This window comes from Podarcis melisellensis (genome assembly GCF_964234715.1).
Source record: "Podarcis melisellensis genome assembly, chromosome: 4".
Taxonomy (NCBI): Eukaryota; Metazoa; Chordata; class Lepidosauria; order Squamata; family Lacertidae; genus Podarcis; species Podarcis melisellensis.
Genome location: NC_138531.1, coordinates 101,029,676 through 101,053,561, shown reverse-complemented (window position 1 = coordinate 101,053,561; position 23,886 = coordinate 101,029,676). Strand labels below are relative to the sequence as shown.

Here is a 23,886-nt window from a genome sequence, read left to right as displayed (position 1 = left end):
CGGCCCCTCTTGCTTCGGGTTGGACTAGATGACCCTGGGATCCCCTCCTCTCTCTCCACTCCTGAATTCCAGGAGGAGCTTCCTTGCCTCCTGCAAAGCCCTTTTCCCTGCAGGCTCTTCCTCTGGTTTCTGGCCAAGGGAGGGAGATGCTCAGAGTCCAGCCAGGAGCCTCACCCCCAAAAGGATATCTGGGCATGGGCGGAGCCAGGGGAGGGGCAGCTGCCCCCCTAAATGAATAACAAATAATAAGAATATGAGGTTCTGCCAAGGGAGAGAGGGCTGAGCTGGAGGGACTCGGCTTTGCAAGGGTTAAAGGGAAGTGAGCTGCCTTCCTAGAGAGGACAGGAAGCAAGGGGGGCTGGTCCTCCAGAGCCAAGGCCCCTCCCTCCCCAGTCCTTTCCTGCTTTGGGGTCTCTCCTACAAGAGCTGATTCGCTGCCCCTTCCTGGGATCTGGTGTGTCTCCTCTCTCCCCCCCCAGAGGGTGCAGTGGGGGGACGGGGGGTCCCAGGGCTGCAGCAGGGGAGGGTGCCGGGGGGGGCCTGATCTGCTCCTGCAGGGGGGGGGGACCCCAAGTCAGGGAGGAGGAGAGGGTCCTGCCAGGGAGGGGCCAGGGCTGCCACGCTCTCCTTCCTGCAGATCAGAGGATCCCTGACTTCCACGAAATCTCCCTTTTTAAAACAAAGGAGTCCCTGGGACTTTAACTCTGTGTGACATCGCTCAGCCTCATTGCACAACAGAGGAAACATCTGCAAATGGTTTTCCAAAGCTGGACGGGGAGGTGGACTAGTCCCCCCCCCCAAAAAAAAAACAACGTGGAGGGAGGGAGGAAAAGTAGGAAAGAGAGGCCAGGAATAAAGAGAGGGATCCCAGCCCATAGTCTGGCTGCTGCATTGGGGACCAGTTTGTGTTAAGCTATCCAACAGAACAACAACAACAAAAATAAAAAAATCAAGGGAGATGTCTTTGGCCCCGCCCACATGGCCCTCTGGGGGTTGGCCAGATACATTCCTGGCCCTCAGAAGAGAGAAAAAGAGACAGTGGCAGAGAGTGCAGAAAAGGAGACAGAAGCAGGGAGTGGAGGTGGGGTGGGGGTGGGGAGCAACTCCTGAGGACCCCCAGGTCAGGACCCCCACTAGAGAAAAGCATCCATTTAGCACAAGATACAAATGTGATAAATGTCCCTTGTCAGTCGGTTCTGACTCCTTGCATTGACTGGAAGGCAGCAGAAACCAGGTTGATTAATCTGACAGAAATCCCTTCAGTTGCCTCCACATTCTGCATTGCTTGAAGGCTAGAGACTTATTTCTTCTCCTCTTCCTCCTGTTTCTTTTCAAAAAGATATCTCATGGTCTGGGATGCGGTGAAGTCCAGCCCTGGTTCCCAGCAGGAATCATCCATGCTTGCTCAGGGAACCATTTCCCTTCCTGTCCTACAAATTCTGTAACAGAACAATGTATTTGCTTTGTAGGATTTGCTAGAGCTTCTCATTTAGACGGGCAGAACTTGGCAGAAGACCAAAGGGTTCCTTCCAATCTCTTAGAGGCTTCCTGAGAGCACAGATGTATGTGCGAGACACAGCTGGCCCTGGAACAGGAAGAGGCCATGCCAACCAAACTGGGAGCAGTGGGGGGTTCTGGCAAAACCCAGTGCAGAAGATTCTGGGTGAGGAGGACACCCTCCACTCAGAGGGGCGGACCTGGCAGTTGAGGCAGTTCTGCTGCCAGGAGGCCAAAGGACCGCGAGAGGTTTGCAGCCGACTCTACCACCTTGACCATCAGTGGCTGAAGCCAGAAAGGCACACGAAAGCTGAGATGCTGGACCTGGTGATCTTGGAGCAGTTCCTGGCTGTCCTTCCCCCGGAGATGGAGAGCTGGGTGAGGGAATGTGGAGTGGAGACCAGTTCCCAGGCGGTGGCCCTGGCCGAAGGTTTCCTCCTGAGTCAGGCAGAGGAGAGAAAGCAGGTGAGAAAGACTTTCCTCTGGATACTCCCAAGGGGCTCCAAACAGGACAGAGAACATCCCATAATGGTCTGCCGATGGCCCATCCTTTTTCTGGGAAAGCATCCATGGAATGAGATCTCACACCCTTCAAGTCTTTGTCATTCTCTTTCTAGTATTTCTCACCATTCTCTGTTTTAAATCCTTGTTTCTTTCTCAGGGAAAGGATCTCTTTGCAGAAATGGACCTGGATTCCTGTGAGGCAGAGAGGCCTCCGTTGGACACCAGAGAGAGGCCACTGGGTAAGGAGGAAGGTGGCTTTTCTCTATCTGGTCTCATTCTCTTGGTTTCCCAACTCATCTGAGGGTTATTTTCATCTTGTTTTGGAGGGAAACAGTTGGGAACAAGGGTCCAGAAGAGGTGAGATGTATTTCTGCACAACAAACATATGAAATGGCCACAAACGTCTAAATGCTCTCAGCAGGAAAGGCTTTCTCAAAGGCCCATCTGTAGTTAGAGATGCCCTGTTTCACCTGTCAGAGAAGCAGGCACTCCTGGTGTCCTTTTTACATTTTTTCTCTTGAAGGTGACGGAATGATGCCCGCAAGACCTCCTGATCCGCCTTTTCATGGGGGCAGAAGGGAAGCAGCGGCTGTGGAACCAGATCAGGTCAGGGGAAGCTGCCTTGTGGGGACAGAGGCCGAGAGATGGAGCAATGTCATGGACTGGTTGGGCTCAGAGGAATGGTGGGAGGAAACAGCCGGGGAACCAGGAAGGGAAGATGGCTCAGAGCCGAAGGAGTGGAGGTGGAGGAAGGATGAGAGGTCAGAGGGAGAAGCCTGGGAAGAGGAGGTGTCAGAAGCTGAAGGGGAAACAGGGCGTAGTGAGCTGGGAGACTCTGTGGCAGAATGCAGTGCAGAATCAGAGGCAGAAGAGGAAGGATGCGAGTGGGAGAAGAAGGTCGAGAGGCAGAGGTGAGTCAGGAGAAGGAGGAGCCACCGGTGGCTCCCTCTCCTTCTGCCAGAAGCCACCCTCCCTGCTTGTCTGTCAGAGCCAGGAGACCCCCTGCAATGCAGGAATCTCTGCTAGATCATCCAAGACAGATGGCCATCAAAAACAGGCTTATTTTATTTTTAGATTGATAACTGAATGCAAAAATTGGTTTCTAAGCAGTAGACAAATGAGAACAAACAGTGGCCTGGATTCACCTAACCAGCCCCATCTACTGCAAAATGGGGCCTGCCTCCCATTCCTCCCCCTCCCCATTCGTCCATGAATCCCTTGAATTTGGCTCTAGGGCATTGGGAGGGAACTCCCCAGAACAGCCCAGGAGGAGAGGAGAAAGTGGATCCTTCCATTGGGGAAACTGGAATGCTTGCCTAGGCAGAATGACTTGAATAACACAAGGTGGAGTACAACCTATTTGCACAAAAACGAATACCCATAATTTAAACTTAGAATAAAATAAGCATCCATAAATAAAATGTGCAGCAAAGCAATCCTATTGAAACAACACCGCAATTTACAGGAAGGAAACAACAGAGCATTGTGGAGCAGATCATATTTCTGCTGTCTCAGACATTTCCCTTTTTCTTTTAGGGTCCAGTGTGCTTTGAAGATGTCGCTGTTCGTTTCACGGACGAGGAGTGGGCGTTGCTGGATCCTGACCAGAGAGCTCTGCATAAGGACGTCATGGAGGAGAATCGTGGGATCGTGGCCTCTCTTGGTAAGGCTCCCTGTGCGATCGTCATATCTGCCTGTAAATTCAAAAAATACCTCTATGTGACCCACCTCATATATTTTCACAGAGCTCAACCGTGGCCCCTATAACACCTGGGAACCTAACACCCCCACAATAAAGAGTATCTTACAGTTTTTTCTTTGAACAATCTTCCTCAAATTATTCCTTTTTTTACCACGATTGGGCTGGTCTCAACTGCCCATGCCATCTTTAATGTCAGCTTCAGAATTGTTAGGAAAGATAAGTAGCTTCAGGTTTTCTGCTTTTGTTTTTGCTGCTGTCAATCTTTTTTTAAAAAAATAAATAATAATATTTATTACTTTTAGAGTTTACAAAAAAGAAAAAGAAAGGAAAAAAAGCACAAAAACAATACAGTACAGTATATGAACAATACAAACCCAACCTAACCCCATTAAACTAAACACATAAATGAAATAAAACAAAAACAATTTAAAAACATTCCTCCTTTTCCATATTCTGTTAGTGCTTTCAGAACTCACAGGGTTAAAGAGTTCTGTGTGACGTCCCTCAATTCCTGTCGCGTGACTCAGAAAGAGGGAGGAGTTGTTTCTCACTGTTCCGTCTCTGTTTCCGAGGGAGACGGTGGCCATGGCTGCTAGCAGCCCAGGAGAATCTGAGAAATGCTGAGCTGTAAATATTCTGCTGCAATAAAGGACTGATAAATAAATAAGCACACTAACGCTTCGTGTGTTTGGATGGTTTTGAAGCAACAGTTGTTCCGCTATGTTTTACTCTGCAAACTTGCGGCTGCCGGAGGAGGACCTGAGCAGAGGTCGCAACGGAAGAGTGCCGGACAGCCATAGAAGGAGCTGCGCTTAATTGGGGTCGTAAACCAATTAAGCCTAATTATTCTAACAGGTTATGGACCTAATTACCGCTTGTAAAACTGTTGCTGGAGGTCTGCTGGAACGCTTTGAGGTCAGCTGGAGGTCGCTACCGAAAGCGGAGGTCTGCGTTCTGAGTTTTGTCTGATGCTGCATTCTGAGGCAGAGGAGCTGACGCAGAGAGCAGCTGAAATCGCTTCTCCAAAGACAGGTGCTGGAGGCTACTGCTACGTGAGTAAGCTGGGGCACTGGGGGAGAAGATGGCGCAGTTCCAGAAGCATGGTTTTGAGCTTAAGCTACCATGTGAAAAGCTGACGCGCGAAGGCTGGCTGCAGTGGAGCTTCCACGTAGAAATTCTTCTCGTGGGGACAAACCTTTGGGAAGCAGTACAGCCACAGAGAGCGGCTGGAGCAGCTACAGAGCTGAGTAAAGCTGAAGAGTGTGTGCCAGCTTTCCTGGCAGAGAATGTAAGTGATGCGCTGAAGCCTATTGTCCTAGATGCTGAGAGGCCTGAGGTTGCATGGCTAGCACTCCGTGAGGCTTGTGAAGCAGGAGTGGAACGCCAGAGCCTAGACGCGGCTGCATCAGAAGGGGAGAGGCAAGATGGCGCTGGGCACATTATTGAGAGCCAACACACAGCTGAGGGAAGCTGTGGGCCCCCAGAGGGGGCAGAAGGGACTATTGCTGGCAGCTGTACTAGTGCTGCACCGTGCCTGTGTGAGGAGCCAGGCCAGGAGCCGAGCGTTGGGAGCCCTTTACCCACCAGAGGGGGTGCAGGAAAACGTCCTGGGAGCCCTAAGAGCAGTGGGGGGGCAGTGAGCGGTGAAAGCTCAGAAACGGCTTGTTTTCCAAAGGCACCCAAAGGTTGTTTTCGTCGTGCGCAGAGGTCTGGGAAGCTGCGGAGAGCTAGACGCTTCAAGGCCGGCCACCTGCGAAAAGTCAAGATAAGCCCCAAAGAGTTGCGTGGGAAAGCAGAGGCCAGTCCGGTCTCCAAGGCAACAGAGGAAGTTGCTTCTACTGAAGCTGACAAGGTCCTGAACAAGGGGGAGTTGGTTGACGTGGCAACCAGAGAAAACTGCTGCAGACACCCAGAGGGAGGGGGCAGCGAGACTTTTGTTGCTATGGCAATGTTTGAGGACAGCTCTGAGAGAGACACTGAACTAAGCTTTGTAATCGACTCTGCAGCTAACCGCAACATGGTTCCAGAGACCCCTGCAGTCGAGATGTGGAATTGCACGGCAGTTCCAGAGGGACAAACTGTTAAGTTCGCGAATGGACAGAGAACTAAAATTACTAAGTTCGCTAATGCCTATCTTTCTGTTTTGCAGGAACAGATGCAGTTTTGTATTGTTCCAGGGGTGCATCACTGTTTGTTATCTGTGCCTTATTTGTTAAAAAAGGGTTTTCAGGTTTGTTTCCAGGGGGATTTCTGCACAATCTCCAGAGAAGGAAGACGCCTTGTCGAAGTGAGAAGGGGACAGAATGATCTTTTCATTCTTAAAACGTCTCTTGGGGGTGAGGGGAAGGTTGAGAAAGCACAAGCGTTGCGTGCTACAGTTCCCAACCAGCGTGCTACAATTCCCGCTCATGTCACGTGTGCATGCGCATGGCATAGGAGAACGATCCACAATCCTTTAGAGGATTTGCAGACGTTGCCTGAGGTTGTTGCAGGTTGCAAAATTAAAGATTGTGGAAGTGCCATTAATTGTGACACTTGCAAGCAGGCAAAGATGAGAGGGTGCAGTTACCCAAAGGTGGAACGGGTAACCACTAAACCTTTTGAGCTGGTACACATAGATCTGTCCAATTCTGTCCAAGAACAGAGTCTAGGGGGGGGCAGGTTTCTGCTAACGATTCTGGATGATTTTTCGCAGAATTCCTGGAGTCTTGGTCTCAAATCCAAGGAGGATGCAGTACAGCTGATCAAGAGCTGGATTGAGGGGGTGGAACTAAGGTTCTCCACCAGAGTGAAAGCAATCATCAGTGACAGAAATGCTAAGTACACTGGTTCTGCTTTGCAGCAGTTCTATCAACAGAAAGGGATACGTCACACAGTTACTTCACCCAATCAAGGGGGGGTGGCAGAGCTGAGGAGTGGAGCTCTGGTTAAGGCTGCACAGGTGTTGCTGAAAGAAGCCAGGTTACCTCCTAAGTTTTGGCTGGAGGCAACTAGGGCTGTGTCCTTCACCTGGAATCGTGTCTACAACTCACTGGTAGGTGACACACCGTACTCTTTGTTGAATGGCAGAAGACCCCAAGTTCACTTTCTGCGCAAGTTTGGGTCTCCTGCGCTTGTCCCTGTGCCTAAGGTTTTGCAAGGGCCAGATGGAGCCAAAGTCCAGAAAATGATCTTCTGTGGGTATGAGCCAGAAGCCTGTGCATGGCGATTTGCTTACCCTTCAGGTGATCAGAGTAAGGTGCTGATCAGTAAACACGCTGAGTTCTGTGAGGAGGGTGTAAAGTCAAAGTCTCCTGTCAGGCGTGATGTTCTCTCAGAATGTCTCTCTGATCCAGAAGACAGTTCTGATGAGGAGGAAAGAGAGGCTGAGGCTGCTGATGACGACCAGGTCACTGACCAGGGTCAGGAGCAGGATGGGGCGTCTCCACGAGTTGTTAAAAGAGAGCCCAAGAGTGAGCCTAGTTCTCCTGTGAGTGTAATGGAGAGGATTCGAAGACGCTTTAAGTCAGAGGGGGAATCCTGTGATGCTGAGGACACACCTGCTGATCGCGGTGAGTCAGAGGAAACACCTGAGTTTGTGCCTAGGCGATCCAGTCGCACAACGAAGGGTATTCCACCTGAGAGGTATCAGGCCACAGGTGCGTGGGTAAGTTTCGCACAGTGCGAATCTGAGAGTTGTGAGGTTGTTCCACAGATACCCAACAGGTACGCCAAGGGAGGGCGCAAGGCATTGGGGATGGGATTGATCACACAGAAGTCTGGAGAGGTAAACACCCAAGTCACCTCAGGAATGGAGGGAAGAGGGGGTGTTAGTGCTTTCAGAACTCACAGGGTTAAAGAGTTCTGTGTGACGTCCCTCAATTCCTGTCGCGTGACTCAGAAAGAGGGAGGAGTTGTTTCTCACTGTTCCGTCTCTGTTTCCGAGGGAGACGGTGGCCATGGCTGCTAGCAGCCCAGGAGAATCTGAGAAATGCTGAGCTGTAAATATTCTGCTGCAATAAAGGACTGATAAATAAATAAGCACACTAACGCTTCGTGTGTTTGGATGGTTTTGAAGCAACAGTTGTTCCGCTGTGTTTTACTCTGCAAACTTGCGGCTGCCGGAGGAGGACCTGAGCAGAGGTCGCAACGGAAGAGTGCCGGACAGCCATAGAAGGAGCTGCGCTTAATTGGGGTCGTAAACCAATTAAGCCTAATTATTCTAACATATTCTATCCTTCATTCCCTTGTTTCCTCGACTTCCTTACACCTCCCTTTTTGTATCCCACTTCTAGTATTTGTTTCAGCAAATCCTTTCCATCTTTATTTTCTGTCATCTTATAAATAACATATTCTTTAACCTTTTTTCCCATTAAGGGAAAATTACTTATATGTACTTAACTCCTTATATCATTTGTGCTAAATCCATAAAATGTCATTCCATCCTTTTTTCTAACAGTCATTACTTTAACAATATTTCTAAATAAGCACTTTAAATTATCCAGTAATCTTCCACTATCTCCTCTCCCTGGCTTCGGATTCTGCCAGTCCTTTCTGTCAGTTCCATATAGTCCATCAACCTGGAGATCTTATGTCCGAGGCTCTTAAATCTTTTCCAAGTCCCTTCTGCAGATCTTCTTCATATTCTTCGATACTCAGGAGCAAATCTCGAGAAAACTCCAACCTAGCAATGCTTTTATTCCTTCTGAACAGTTCAGCCAAATTTCCATAGTTCAAAGTAAAGTCCATAAAGAATTTCAGGACGTATTTCAGGATTCCTCCAATTCTAGATGCCCCCAAAACTTCAAACTCCTCCAAACCCAAGCCCGTGTCCAAAAAGTCAATCAATCCCTGGATAGAGGGATCTTTCCAACTTTCCTTCTTCGATCCAAGCCGGGATCCAAACCTCAAAAATTGACTTTTGCTAGGCTCAATCATGAATGACCTCGATTTGTAGTCCTCAACTTACTTCTGAGAAGTTAAGGGTCCCGCTTGTACAGCTTTTAAGTTTCACAACAACAGCTTTCTCCTTTTCCTCCACCATTTGTCCTGCCAAGGTATGTTCCTGTGCCAACTCCTGAATTGTTTCTGTATTGGTACTCACTTTTTGACTCAAATTAGTCACTTTCTGTTCCAAGTTGTCAATTTTAAATATTGTGTCCTCTGTCTTTTTATGGAGCTGTTCCAGCGTATAATTTATCTTGTGTAATACAGTCACAATAGCTTCTCCTATCAACATTTTGAAAAGTCCAAGGTCAATCTCTGGTTCTCAGAATCTTTATCTTGCAGCTGGAGTTCTCTCTGTTTCACTCCTGCAATAGTTTCACATGCTCCCTCTAGAGGGAAACAGTTTCCACTTATAACAATTATTTTAAACACGACTCAAGCAAATAACAATAGCTTCAATTTTCGGTTACTTTTTCCTCCCTTTTTTTAAACGCAAAGGAGGACAATGGAAAGAGTATCTTTCTTATTAGCTAGCTGTCAAATCTGTTCTGTCATTGAGCATTCCCCGAACGTCATCTGGCAACCCTTTTCCAGGTTCAGAGCAGTGGCAATTTAATTTTCACTCTCCCCTGCAGGCACACTAAATCCAAGACTTCCCCCCTCTTCTCCTGCTTCCAAGGGGGGTTATGTGGTTTTGTCCGATGGAGATTTAATCCTTTGTCGAAAGCTTCCAAAGACTTTAGCTTGTGGTGTCTTTGCTTCAGTCTATTTACAAAAGCGGAAGGCGGACTTCCTGTTTAGAACCTTCCCGCTTTGGTGCCAAATTAAAGTATTTCAAGATCCAATTTTCCGTTTTACTCACGGGTAGTTGTTTAAAATCCAATTGTCCACAGGAAAAAGTCAGCGTTCTCCGGCAGTGGCAATGCGGCTTCACTCCGTGAAAGAAGCGGTTGATTCAAAGCACCGCGCCACTCACCCCACGTCGCTCCGGATCCCCAAAATAGGGTTTCCCCGCGAGTAGGGGAGGCGCAAAGGGTGGCAGCCGAATCCCAAGTTCACAGGCTTCTCCCGCCTGTGATTTCAATGGGTCTACGCCTTCGCCGTGGCGGTCAGACCCTGCTTTTCACGGAGCAAGTTCCTCCTGATCGGAGGAGCTCCGCCATTGCCGGAGGCGCCAACCCAGAAGTCCCTTGCTGCTGTCAATCTTGGGTTGACCAAAGAGACGACTGACATTGGAGATGGAGGGGATGCCATGACTGGACCAAACAAAATTCATCCCAGAGAAGAGCTAGACTTATTGAATCTCAGGTAGAAGTAGCAGTGGTGGTGGTGATGATGATACAGTGGTACTTTGGTTTACAAACTTTCCGGAACAGGACTATTCTTAAATCAAGGTACCACTGTAGTAATAATAATAATAATTTATATTTATACCCTGCCCATCTGGCTGGGTTGCCCCAGCCACTCTGGGCAGCTTCCAACACACATATAAACATGAAACATAAATAATAATAATAATCTGATCCCATATAAAAAGAACATTAACTTTAAAATAAACAACTTCTCCTAGTGGCCGAAATTGTGGAAACCTTTTGTGAAAAGTGTATTTCTGAGGTTTGAGAGCTCATAACACCCCCACTTTTGTGTGGAGTAATACCATAAAATTATATAGCATGAAGTGAACCAAGTTTTTAGTTCTGCAGCTGTAATAATGTGAAACCAAGACTGAATTGTTGTCTCTGTTAATTGGGCTTTATTGAGGGGTTGCCTTTGATTAACAAGTTTCTTTAGTCGGCCCCATAGATTTCCGATTGGGTTAAATTGTGGGCTATACCCAGGCCATTCCAGCAGTGAAATATCATTATCTTGAATGCACCTTTTGCACACAGCAGCAACATGACATTGAGCTGAATCCTGTTCGGTATCTGGGAAAAGATCACCTGTGGAACAGTTCGGTTTGGGCTCACATATTTCATTTATGCATTTTTCCACATTTATATTCCCATTAATGATGCAAATTCTGCATTTTTGATCGAATTATCTTTCCATTGATATATAATTTTATGACATTACTCCAAATGAAGTGGTGTTATAAGCCATCAAAACTCTGAAATACACTTTTTTCCAAAAGTCTTTCACAATTTTGACCACTGCTTTATATAAACAAAGCAACATTCAACAACTCATCCGAATCTCCTATTAAACAAACAACACAGGTAATGAACACACACGCAACTCCCTTCAGTTCTTCTCCATTTGCTCCTGAGGCTCTAATCATTTTTTTGTCCCCAATGCAGATTGTGATGAATTGGAAATCGAGAACAAAGGTGACCACGAAAAAATACCCAGAGAGGAGAAGCCACAAAAAAATTTGGAGTGTGGAGAAAGCTGCAGTCAGAGCTCCAATTCCACTTCCCATCAACAAAATCTCATTGGAAAGAAACTCTATCAGTGCATGGGATGTGAAAAGAGCTTCAATCATACCTCCTCTCTCAATTCCCATCAAAGAATTCACACAGGCGAGAAACCCTATCAGTGTGTGGAATGTGGAAAGAACTTCAGGAAGAGCTCCTCTCTCACTTCCCATCAAAGAATTCATACAGGGGAGAAACCCTATCAGAGTGTGGAATGTGGAAAGAGCTTCAGTCATACCTCCTCTCTCGCTTCCCATCAAAGAATTCATACAGGGGAGAAACCCTATCAGTGTGTGGAATGTGGAAAGAGCTTCAATCATACCTCCTCTCTCAATTCCCATCAAAGAATTCATACAGGTGAGAAACCCTATCAGTGTGTGGAATGTGGAAAGAGCTTCACTCATAGCTCCGCTCTCACTTCCCATCAAAGAATTCATACAGGGGAGAAGCCCTATCAGTGTGTGCAATGTGGAAAGAGCTTCACTGATAGCTCCACTCTCACTTCCCATCAAAGAATTCATACAGGGGAGAAACCCTATCAGTGTGTGGAATGTGGAAAGAGCTTCAGTCATACCTCCTCTCTCGCTTCCCATCAAAGAATTCATACAGGGGAGAAACCCTATCAGTGCATGGAATGTGGAAAGAGCTTCAGTCAGAGCTCCAATCTCACTTCCCATCAAAGAATTCATACAGGTGAGAAACCCTATCAGTGTGTGGAATGTGGAAAGAGCTTCAGGCAGAGAGTCAGTCTCACTTCCCATCAAATAATTCATACAGGTGAGAAACCCTATCAGTGTGTGGAATGTGGAAAGAGCTTCAGAAAGAGCTCTGATCTCATTTCTCATCAAAGAATTCATACAGGGGAGAAACCCTATCAGTGTGTGGAATGTGGAAAGAGCTTCAGTCACAGCTCCAATCTCACTTCCCATCAAAGAATTCATACAGGGGAGAAACCCTATCAGTGCATGGAATGTGGAAAGAGCTTCAGTCAGAGCTCCTCTCTCACTTCTCATCAAAGAATTCATACAGGTGAGAAACCCTATCAGTGTGTGGAATGTGGAAAGAGCTTCACTCATAGCTCCGCTCTCACTTCCCATCAAAGAATTCATACAGGGGAGAAGCCCTATCAGTGTGTGCAATGTGGAAAGAGCTTCACTGATAACTCCTCTCTCACTTCCCATCAAAGAATTCATACAGGGGAGAAACCCTATCAGTGCATGGAATGTGGAAAGAGCTTCAGTCAGAGCTCCTCTCTCACTTCTCATCAAAGAATTCATACAGGTGAGAAACCCTATCAGTGTGTGGAATGTGGAAAGAGCTTCAGTCAGATCTCCACTCTAACTTCCCATCGAAGAATTCATACAGGATAGAAACCCTATCAGTGTGTGGCATGGGGAAAGAGCTTCACTGATAACTCCTCTCTCACTTCCCATCAAAGAATTCATACAGGGGAGAAACCCTATCAATGTGTGGAATGTGGAAAGGACTTCAGTCAGAGGTCCTATTTCACTTCCCATTCGGGGAATTCATACAGGGGAGAAACCCTATCAGTGTGTGAAATGGGGAAAGAGCTTCACTGATAGCTCCTCTCTCACTTCCCATCAAAGAATTAATACAGGGGAGAAACCCTATCATTGTGTTGAATGTGGAAAGAGCTTCAGAAAGAGCTCCTCTCTCACTTCCCATCAAAGAATTCATACAGGGGAGAAACCCTATCAGCGAGTGGAATGTGGAAAGAGCTTCACTGATAGTTCCTCTCTCACTTCCCATCAGAGAATTCATAAAGGGGAGAAACCATATCAGTGTCTGGAATGTGGAAAGAGCTTCAGGAACAGCTCCAATCTTACTAAGCATCAGAGAATTCATATAGGGGAGAAACCCTGTCAGTGTATGGAATTTGGAAAGAGCTTCAGTCAGAGTTCCAATCTTACTTCCCACCAAAGAATCCATACAAAGGTTGGAAAAACAATTATACAGCTTTAGGAGCCAGGCAAATCCGCACCTTTTTAACCAGGCCTTTTTCTTATTGACATCTAATGTTATTTTAACACGTGATGTTTTGTGTTTTTATGTTGTGTTTTTATGTTCTAAGCATTCTGAGACTTGTGGGTGTAGGGAATACAGCCACTCTTAAATTCCTAGGGGTCTTTGCCCCCCCCCATAAAATATATGTGTTTGCTTGGTACATTTACCATATTTTTTGCCCCATAGGACGCACCGCCCTATAGGACGCAGCTATTTGGGAGGGGAAATAAAGGGGGAAAATTATTTTCCCCCAGGCACGGGGCTGGTCCGGGGGAAGCCCGAGCTTCCCCCGACCCCAGCCCCCAGAAGAGCCTGCTATCCGCAAGTCTAGGGAGCCGTGCCGGTCTCCCCAGGTTTGCGGACAGCTGTGCGAAGCCCGGGCGCAGCTCTGCGTGACCCTCCGGAGGCCGGCGCGGCTTGGCGCCGGGCTCTGGAGGGTCATGCAGAGCTGTGCGGACCCCCGGAGGGCAGGCAGCTCTCCCCGACCCTCCGGAGGCCAGCGTGGATTGGCCGGCACAGTGCGGCTTGGCGCCAGGCTCCGGAGGGTTGCACAGAGCTGCGTGGACCCCGGGAGGGCAGGCAGCTCAGCGCGACCCTCCGGAGCCCAGTGTGGCTTTGCGCCAGGCTCTGGAGGGTTGCGCAGAGCTTCCTGAAGCCTGGAGAATGAGAGCCTTCAGCGAAAGCCTGTATTCGCCCCATAGGACACACCCACATTTCCCCTTCATTTTTGGAGGGGAAAAAGTGCGTCCTATAGGGCAAAAATTACGGTATATGCCTTCGTGTACATCTTAAGAGACTTGCATGTCAGGCCTCTTAATTCTATTTGCAAGTGTAGCAGTGCACATAGCTGGACATAGGATATCACATAAAAAATAACACATATTGCATTTTGTACTAAATTACTTGTGGCATACTTGCAGTTTGGGAGAAACATTCTCAATAGTGGTCTATGCTTTACACTTAGAGAGAAGGTCAAATAATGAGTGAAAAATGCAGTTTGTTTTGTTTCTGCCTTTTTTGTGTGTTCCCAGGTGTCAAAGCTAGCTCTCGTCTGGTCTCACACCTCCATCATATCACAGCAGCAACAATCCCTGGTGAATCCCCGTAGGGCTTTCATATTGACCATGTCACCTTGTAGTGGCACAGGTTTGGACATTTCTTGAGAAAGATGTCTTTGCCTTGGCCTTTCTATGGGATTTTTATTATAATAGGCTCTGGTCTTCCACTCTAGGGAAGTTGCTCAGTTGTTCCTAAGGGACCAAAAAGCTAACTGCAGCCTGGATACACTTGCCCAATTCCAACGGAGTCCAATTAGAATTTATATAGCCCCATGGCTCGCCGATGTGGAGTTCCGATCCCACTTGGTGGTGGCGGTCGGCCTGGGCCTTGTACGCATCCTTGGCGTGGTACAGTTGCTCCATCAATAGTTGGTGCTGAGACTGTAGCTCCTGGAGCCAATCTGTCAGCAGATGCAGGCAGCGCATCTGGGAACAAACGCAGATGGTAACCGTAAGTGGCCTGGAACAGGGTCTGCTCGGTGGAGGCGTTCACCACGTTGTTGTAAGCGAACTCCTCCAATGCCAAGTTGTCGACCCAGTCTGGAGGTACTCCAAGTTCCGGTGGTCGGTTCTCACATCCACCAGGTGTCTTGCCCCGTCAAGATGATTGCCCCAGACCTCAAAGGCCACCTTGATGGCCAGTAGTTCCCACTCCCACACGCTATAGTTACACTCTGCCAGAAGAAGCTGGCAGGAATAGTAGGCGCAGAGTAACAGCAGCGCATCAGGACCGTGCTGCTGGGACAAGACGGCACCGAGAGCCTTACTGGAGGCGTCGGTCTCCACCACGAAGGGACGAGAGGGATTAGGATGCTGTAAAAGCGGCGCCCTCTGGAGACAGGCTTTCAACCCCTGAAACACCACCTCTGCCTCCTTGTCCCAAGAGAATGGTGTCTTGGGGCACAGCAGTCGGGTCAGCGGGGGGCGTGGTGAGCATAGTCCACAATGAAGGTCCAATAATAGTTGGTGAACCCCAGGAACCGCTGTAGATCCTTGTGCTTCTGGGGTGCCGCCCACTCCTGAACTGCTGCCACCTTCCTGGGATCCATCTGCACATAGGCGCCGACTCCATGGGGCTTGAGGGGGCCCGAGCCCCCTCAAAAATTCGTTTGGGGGGGCTCCGCCCCCCAATAATCTCCGGCACCCCTCCAGCAGCGCGCCATCGCCGCCCCTCCCCCAGCCCAAAATGCACAGGGAGGGGCGGGCTGCATGCCTCCTGCCCTCCCTCCCGAGCAAAAGCTCCACCCAATTTCCTTTGGAGCTGATTACTAGGCGCAGCACGCTCTCCCCTATTCGCTCACGAGGAGGCGGCGCCACTTTATTTGCATATTCATGAGCTTATTTATTATTCATGAGCTTTCCCGGGGCCCCCCAATATTTTTTATAAGTCCGCGTCCCTGCATCTGCACCCCATCAGGGGGAGAGTTGGTGACCGAGGACGTCCACCGACCGCTGGTGGAACTTTCACTTGCTGAGCTTAGCATACAGCCATTGCTCTCGCAAGCGCTGCAACATGGATCGGACATGACCCTTATGGCATGTTGGGTCGTGGGAGTAAATCAGAATGTCCTCTACGTACACCACCACGTACTTGTCTAGCAAGACCTGGAACACGTGGTTGATGTACCGTTGAGTTCCTCAAACACTTCTGGTAAACAGCAGGGAGCGTTGACGCAGCTTCCCCCGTGGGGGTGGCCATTAGCATCTCAGACCGAGCATGGGGACATGGGTCTGGGAAGTGTATAGTCTGATTGACCCAGTCGATCTGAACATTGTGAGACTCCAGCCAGTCCATCCCTAGCACCAGGGGAAACCGGGGCATGGTGGCAATGTCCAAGGTGCGCACCTCCTGGTGCTGCTGGTGACACAGGACCAAGGTCCGAGTCTCCTGAGTAATGGCCCCCGAGCACAGGAGCCGTCCGTCATTTCCCTCGACCTGTAGCGGTTCTGGCCTGTCCTGGAGTGGCACCTGATGATGGGCGGCGAAGGCAGAGTCCATATAGGAGCGGGTTGCCCCTGAATCTACCAGAGCGTGGGTGAGAATCCAGCACCCACCAGGGGGATATAGACGCACCAGAATTATGAGGTGTTGCAATTCCACCAGTGAGGTCCCATCACGTGCTGTTTGGGACCGCAGGTAGCCTGGGCCATCGGCTACTGGGGTTGGCCATTTCCCTGTGGCTGGCGTTTTCTCAGGACAAGATTGGGCATAGTGTCCACTCCCGCCGCAGTACAGAGACAGGTTCCCCTTCAGACGCCGAGTATTCCCCGAGGGAGAGAGGCGAGGCCGCGCTGCCCCAAGCTGCATTGGCTCCTCCAGTGACTTGGCTGTGGCCGTTGAACTGCTGGGAAGGACCGGAGCTGGGAGCCGGGAGTGCTGGAGGCCCTGAGCCTGGCGACGGTCCTCCAACCGATCGTCTATCTGCAGGCTCCGTTGAATGAGGGTGTCCAGCGTGGCGGGGCGATCCATCATGGCCAGCTGGTCCAGTATCTCATCCGAAAGCCCCTCGCGATACTGGTCCTGAAGGGCGGAGTCATTCCAGGACAAGTCCTGTGCCAACAGCCGAAATTCTGTGGCGTAGGCGGCCACTGTGGACTTGTCCCGTTTCAACTGCCGAATCGCCTGATTGGCTTGACTCCCTTTCTGAGGGTTGCCGAACGCGGTTTCCAGATGGTTGCAAAACCCTGTATAGTCTGTCAGCAAGGGAGAGTCTTGCCGGGGCAGCAGCAATGCCCACTTGGCCGCCCGGTCCTTCAGCAAGCTGATCAGGAAGTGCACCTTGGTGCAGTCATCGGGGAAATTCTGGGCTCGCCCCTGAATATACAGCTTAACATGGAAAAGCTGGCTGGGGACCCATTGAATTTCTCTGGTAGGGCCACTGGGTACTTGCCAGAAGCTGGGGCATCGGCCCCAGGAGCTGGTAAGGCATCCAAACGCTGCTGAAGCACTGTAACAGCATTGCTTAGCTGCTGAACGGTGTGGATCAAGACCTGGTTTCCCTGAGCCAATGCCACCATCGTAGCCGCCTGGTCAGACATGGCTTCTGGTTCCTCCTGAACGCACCCCAATGAAGGGGGAATGTGGGTGTGGCAGGAGCAAACTGCTGTTCCTGAAGGAATGGGTTTCGCAAACCCAAAACTGACTGTGCAGGCAGTTTGAATTGGCACCAAAATCCCTATTTTTCCTTAGCTTGAGCTTTGAGTCAATGTATAAACTGTGAGTGTTCAGAACTTAAATGGTTAAGGGTTCTGAGTGTGCGTCACATTCCGACGTCAGACGTAAGCCGGGAGGAGACAGAAGCTTTTAGAAGCTAAGGAGGAGGAGTTTTTCCCTGTACTTTCACTTCTCTCTGTGTATCTGTGAGAGAGAGACATGGCTGAAAGAAGCCCCGGTCTTTGTTGGTAAAATGTTTCAATAAAGAGCTGTAAATAGACGAACCTGTCTGTGTATGCTTGCATGGAGAAAAGGACTGCTTTACACCGCTGTTCTACTCTGCTAAGCCGTGACCCGAAGGGAGCAACAGTGGCGCAGCTTTGAAGAAGTGTGCCGGACCCGTTATAAACTGCTGATTGACGATCATAAAGTAATCAGGTGTCACGGCAGATAGATTTCCCAAGAGGTTATGGAAGGTCAGCCAACGCTCGTAAAGCAGTCGGTGTGAGCTCCAGGAATGCTTTGAAGTTAGCGTTCTGAGGCTGAGGGGCCGTCGGAGGCCAACGGGAGCTGACTGGATGCCGGAGAGCAGATGAGTATTTGCCTGCGTCAGAGGCAAGGAGCTGCTGATACAGAGAGCTGGCTGAAGCTAAAAGCAGCTGAGAGCTGGAAGCTGAGAAGCAGCTGGAAGAATCGTTACTCCAAGCAAGGGAGAGCCGGAGGAGCTGGTACTGAGCACTGAGCACTGAGTGAGTACAGCTTAATGGGCACCTTGGTAGAACGGGAGAAGATGGCCAAAAGCCAGGATATACCGTTGGAGCCTCTAACTCTAAAGAGTTGGGCAATATGGAGCAGAAGAATAAGGGGATGGTTCTTGGTCAAAGGGCTTTGGGAAGCAAACCAGTGGGAGCCAAAAGAATCACCCCTTAGCTGGCCAGCAGCTGGAACAGGCGTTGCAAGCTGTGGGGCTGCGTGGGCTGAAGATAGCCAGCAGAGAATGCAACTTGAGCTGGATATGCTCAGAGCATGCGTTGATGAATCGCTGAAGCCTCATCTTGAGAGCGTTGAATCGGCCCAGGCCGCCTGGCAGGCGCTGAGGAGTGTGTGTGAAAGCTCAGCGGGAGCCAGGCCAGAGGGGGCTGGAGGAAGCCCAGGAGAGGCTGGAGGATGCCCAGAAAGCCCAATGGGGGCTGGGACAGTATTGGGGAGCTGTTGTAATGCTTCTACACGTCTGTGTGATGGACTGGATCCTGGGGAGGCTGGACTGGCAGGCCCTGTGCCCGATGGATTGGCCTCTAGGAGCGCTAGTGAGCAGATCGGGGGGCGAAGAGTTCCAAAGGCAAGTTTAAAGGACTTTTCACTTGTGCTGAAGCGAAGAGCAGCTTCAGGGGGGGCCAGGCTGGTGGGAGGCGCCGTTCCAGAAGGAGGAAGGCCAAGCCAGCTGGGAGGAGCCCCGGGCAGTGTTTTTCCACTGGAGTTCAATGTCTGCGTGGCAGTAGCCCCCACCGGAGCAGAGAGCCGAGGCAGGATGTTGGCAAGGACACTTCTCATGGGAACCAGACGGGTTTCCATGGCAACAGGCCTGGGAAGGCAGGCAAGCGTGCAGGTGGCCAGGGGAAGCAGCAGGAAGAGTCTTATCAAGTTTCTGCAAGCATGGCATTGTTCGAAGACGGCCGAGTGGAAAATTTCGAGCTCAGCCTTTTTATTGACTCTGCAGCTAACCGCAACATGGTTCCAGAGACCCCTGCAGTCGAGATGTGGAATTGCACGGCAGTTTCAAAGGGACAAACTGTAAAGTTCGCAAATGGACAGAGATCCAAAATCGATAAGTGTACTAATGTATATCTTTCTGTTTTGCAGGAGACGGTGGATTTTTGTGTTGTTCCAGGGGTTCATCACTGTTTGTTATCTGTGCCTTATTTGTTAAAAAAGGGTTTTCAGGTTTGTTTCCAGGGGGATTCCTGCACAATCTCCAGAGAAGGAAGACGACTTGTTGAAGTGAAACGGGGACAGAATGATCTTTTCGTTCTTAAAACGTCTCTTGGGGGTGAGGGGAAGGTTGAGAAAGCACAAGCGTCGCGTGCTACAGTTCCCAACCAGCGTACTACAGTTCCCGCTCATGATGCCTCATGTGCATGCGTATGGCATCAGAGAACAATTCATGGGTCGGTAGAGGACTTGCAGACTCTGCCCGAGGTTGCCAAGGGGTGTAGGATTCAAAATTGTGGAAGTGCCATTAATTGTGACACTTGCAAGCAAGCAAAGGTGAGAGGGTGCAGTTACCCAAAGGTGGAACGGGTTACCACCAAACCTTTTGAGCTGGTTCACATAGATCTGTCCAATTCTGTCAGGGAACAGAGTCTAGGGGGGGCCAGGTATCTGCTGACTTTTCTGGATGATTTTTCTCAGAATTCCTGGAGTCATGGTCTCAGATCCAAGGAGGATGCAGCACAGCTGATCAAGAGCTGGATTGAGGGAGTAGTACTAAGGTTCTCCACCAGAGTACAAGCGATCATCAGTGACAGAAATGCTAGGTACACTGGTTCTGCTTTGCAGAAGTTCTTTCACGAGAAAGGGATACGTCACACAGTTACTTCACCCAATCAGAGGGGGGTGGCAGAGCTGAGGAGTGGAGCTCTGGTTCAGGCAGCACAGGTGATGCTTACAGAGTCTGAGTTACCTCCACAGTTTTGGCTGGAGGCGGCTAGAGCTGCATGCTTCACCTGGAATAGGACCTACAATTCGCTGGTAGGTGACACTCCGTTTTCTCTGTTGAATGGCCGCAAACCCCAGGTTCACTTTCTGCGCAAGTTTGGGTCTCCTGCGATTGTCTCTGCGCCTGAGGCTTTGCGAGGGCCAGATGGAGCCAAATTCCAGAAAATGATCTTCTGTGGGTATGAGCCAGAAGCCCGTGCATGGCGGTTTGCTTACCCTTCAGGTGATCAGAGTAAGGTGCTGATCAGTAAACACGCTGAGTTCTGTGAGGAGGATGTAAAGTCAAAGTCTCCTGTCAGGCGTGATGTTCTCTCAGAATGTCTCTCTGATCCAGAAGACAGTTCTGATGAGGCGGAAGAAGAGGCTGAGGCTGCTGATGACGACCAGGTCACTGACCAGGGTCAAGAGCAGGATGTGGCATCTCCACAAGTTGTTAAGAGAGTGCCCAAGAGTGAGCCTAGTTCTCCTGTGAGCGTGATGGAAAGGATTCGAAGACGCTTTAAGTCAGAAGGAGAATCCCATGATGCAGAGGACACACCTGCTGATCAAAGTGAGTCAGAGGGAACACCTGAGTTTGTGCCTAGGAGGTCCAGTCGCACAACAAAGGGTATTCCACCAGAGAGGTACCAGGCCACAGGTGCGTGGGTAAGTTTCGCACAGTGCGATTCTGAGAGTTGTGAGGTGATTCCACAAATGCCAAACAGGTTTGCCAAGGGAGGGCACAAAGCATTGGGGAAGGCATTGATCTCACAGAGTTTTGCTGAGGATGTTCCACAGGTGCAGTCGGAATCCAACGCAAGGGGGGGTGTGAGTGTTTAGAACTTAAATGGTTAAGGGTTCTGAGTGTGCGTCACATTCCGACGTCAGACGTAAGCCGGGAGGAGACAGAAGCTTTTAGAAGCTGAGGAGGAGGAGTTTTTCCCTGTACTTTCACTTCTCTCTGTGTATCTGTGAGAGAGAGACATGGCTGAAAGAAGCCCCGGTCTTTGTAGGTAAAATGTTTCAATAAAGAGCTGTAAATAGACGAACCTGTCTGTGTATGCTTGCATGGAGAAAAGGACTGCTTTACACCGCTGTTCTACTCTGCTAAGCCGTGACCCGAAGGGAGCAACAGTGGCGCAGCTTTGAAGAAGTGTGCCGGACCCGTTATAAACTGCTGATTGACGATCATAAAGTAATCAGGTGTCACGGCAGATAGATTTCCCAAGATAAACAAAAACCCGGCTGTACAAACAAGTGCTCAGAGCCCCTCCTTTATCAGTCCGTGACAGCAAGGATGGCCTTGGCTGTTCCAGTGGAGCAGGGATGGCACTTATCTTACATCCTGACCACACTCTGATGCACAGACCTAGTCTGGGAACAGCGCCAGAGTGTGTTCTTAGAGTTGGTCACCTTTTACTCCAAGATAAGAGTATAGGAACAGGAATACCCTTTTATGGTCAGGAGTACAGGAAGGAAAACCCTTTTATGGTTAAGAGTACCGGAGCAGGAACATCTGTGATGTCAACCTGCATGTGTAACCTGACGTGGCTGGATTCCTGGGGAAGGGGGGAGAGGGTGCCTGGAGGATATATATACTGCATGGAATCTCTCATTTCTTTGGACCTACTGTGGACTGACCACGCAAGTGCCTTCTGCTATCCGGAGAGCAGAATAAACTCTTTCTTTGAATCAACCACGGTGTCATTTGACCTCCTTCCTCCCGTCCGGGAGCAACATAGACCCCTCAAGTCGGTAAAGTCTAATAAGGATACAGTCCTGTGGGTTACCCGAGAGGCGAGGTCCAAGTCCAGTCCGTGGTCAAAGGTGCAACGTGGAGGCAATCTGTTGTAGCTGAAGCTGGGTGGAGGGCAGGGAGTTGGGTGAAGTCAGGAAGAGGCTTGCAAGCAGGGAGCCAGGGTGGGTCAGGAGCTCAGGCAGGAACTAGCAACCAACAATGCTGCTTCTGCAACTTGGGACTGGGGCTGGCCGGCTATTATCTGTCCTTAGGCATAGGGCGACCCCGATCCTCTGGTGACTCGCCTCTCTAACCCTGAGCCTCTGCAGCTCAGGAGTGGCTGGAGGGTTACTGGACCCAGAGGCAACCTCAGCTTCCTCTGATGGGGCTGAGAGTGGAGCACCTGCAGGCAATGGGTCCTCCATCACCTCAGGAGCCAGAGCAGACTCAGTTGGTGCCTGCACCTGAGGATCCAGCACAGGTGAGGACCCTTCAGGCTCATTCCCCAGCCCTGGCTCAGCTGGTTATGGTGGTGGGGAATCCTGTGCAGGCTGGGATCCCTCAGGTTCAGCATCCGAGTCCGAATCCCAGGCCAGCACACCTTGTCAACAATGTGGAACTGTAGTAGTCCCCAATTTGGACTTTATGAACATATGTGGAACAGAAACTAGCAGACATTTGGCCTTTATGAATGAACTGATTTATTGGGACTTCCGTCTATATTATTGCATTTTATGTGTTGTTTATGTGCAAGATACGTGAACCTAGGCCAGTAAGGTCCTCCTCTCCGGCAGACGGACAACCCCTTCCCCAAAGCCCCTCCCTTCCCCACTTCCCCATGGGGGTCCCCCACACCTCCCATCACTCACCAGGATGGCTTTGGCCACCTCCTGCTTGGAGCACTTTGGGGTTCAGGTTCAGAGCCCCCTGAGCTGACCTGCCTGGCAGTTCTGAATCACCTCCGGCAGGTACAGCAGATCTCCCTCCAGCAGATGAAAGGCAAAAGTCAGTCTGTCAGTTCCTCACGAAGGGAGGGCTTCTCCACATCCGAGAGTGCAGAGTGGGGGGCAAGGAGGGCAGGTCTGAGTCCCTGCTCTGGTTCTCTCCAATACTCACCCCTGGGGGAGGGATGTGAAACCGCAGCACATCTGCAAAGAGAAGGACATGGGGACAGGTGAGTCCGTCCCTGAGCACCTGGCAAGGCTATTCCAAGAGTTTTCTCCTGGATTCCAAGTCCTACGGCAGGGGAGGAGGGACAGCCCAAGCCTTGGGGGCGAATCCTGGCCTCTTTCAACCAGAATGTGGCTCCCCAGGCCAGGGGTAGGCAAGCTAAGGCCTGGGGGCCGGATGCGGCCCAATCATCTTCTCAATCCGGCCCATGGATGATTCGGGAATCAGTGTGTTTTTAGATGAGTAGAATGTTTCCTTTTATTTAAACTGCATCTCTGGGTTATTTCTGGGGTATAGGGATTTGTTCATACCCCCCCCAAAAAAATATAGTCTGGCTCCCCACATGGTCTGAGGGATGGTGGACCGCCTCATGGCTGAAAAAGGTTGCTGCCCCTTGCCCCAGGCTAACAAGATGGTCAATATCCGGTTCCACTCCATCCTTTTAAAATTGAAATATCAAAACAGATCCCAACTTTCAGAGCATGTAAACCACAGGAGATGAAAGACCGCTGCTCCATGCACAGAAACAGGACTATACTTCCTTCTCCCACCTTTAAAGTAAATGTCTACATAATGAAACCGAATCGACCCAAGTCATGGAGGAGAATCGTGGGATCATGGCCTCTCTTGGTAAGGCTCCCTGTGGGAACGTTATAGCTGCCTGGAAATTCAAAACATACCTCTATGGGACCAACCTCGTATATTTTCACGGAGCTCAACCGTGGCCCCTAAATCACCTGGGAACTTAACACCCCCACAGTAAATAGTAAATTACAGTTTTTCCTTTGAACAATCTTCCTCAAATTATTCCTTTTTCTGCCATGATTGTGTTAGGATATTGATGTTCCATTCCACCTAAACAGATGTGTAGAGCTATTGCATGTCACATGTCTGTTTACATTCCAGCACAGCTTGCTGGGAACTTCCGTTTGTGTATAGCTTTTGCCTCATGCTTCCTGCTCTCAGACACGAAGTAGAGCAGACATGTTTTTCTTTGTCTTGAT

General features: G+C 49.8%; 3 protein-coding genes across 3 annotated transcripts in view; 1 reads left to right on the top strand and 2 right to left on the bottom strand.

The window, feature by feature from the left end:
- The window catches only part of LOC309369108 (uncharacterized protein), a 91,057-nt gene extending 78,536 nt beyond the window's left edge, over window positions 1-12,521 (top strand). Inside the window, exons 2-6 of the mRNA XM_081909786.1 lie at window positions 1,470-1,962; window positions 2,159-2,240; window positions 2,525-2,607; window positions 3,538-3,664; window positions 10,927-12,521. Coding sequence (XP_081765912.1) covers window positions 1,561-1,962; window positions 2,159-2,240; window positions 2,525-2,607; window positions 3,538-3,664; window positions 10,927-12,413 — 2,181 coding nt within the window. The 5' untranslated portion in view covers window positions 1,470-1,560 and the 3' untranslated portion in view covers window positions 12,414-12,521. The remainder of the gene's footprint in view (window positions 1-1,469; window positions 1,963-2,158; window positions 2,241-2,524; window positions 2,608-3,537; window positions 3,665-10,926) is intronic.
- The window catches only part of ART1 (ADP-ribosyltransferase 1), a 122,424-nt gene that overhangs the window by 24,618 nt on the left and 73,920 nt on the right, over window positions 1-23,886 (bottom strand). The window lies entirely within an intron of this gene.
- The window catches only part of LOC309369239 (uncharacterized protein), a 109,540-nt gene that overhangs the window by 41,951 nt on the left and 43,703 nt on the right, over window positions 1-23,886 (bottom strand). The window lies entirely within an intron of this gene.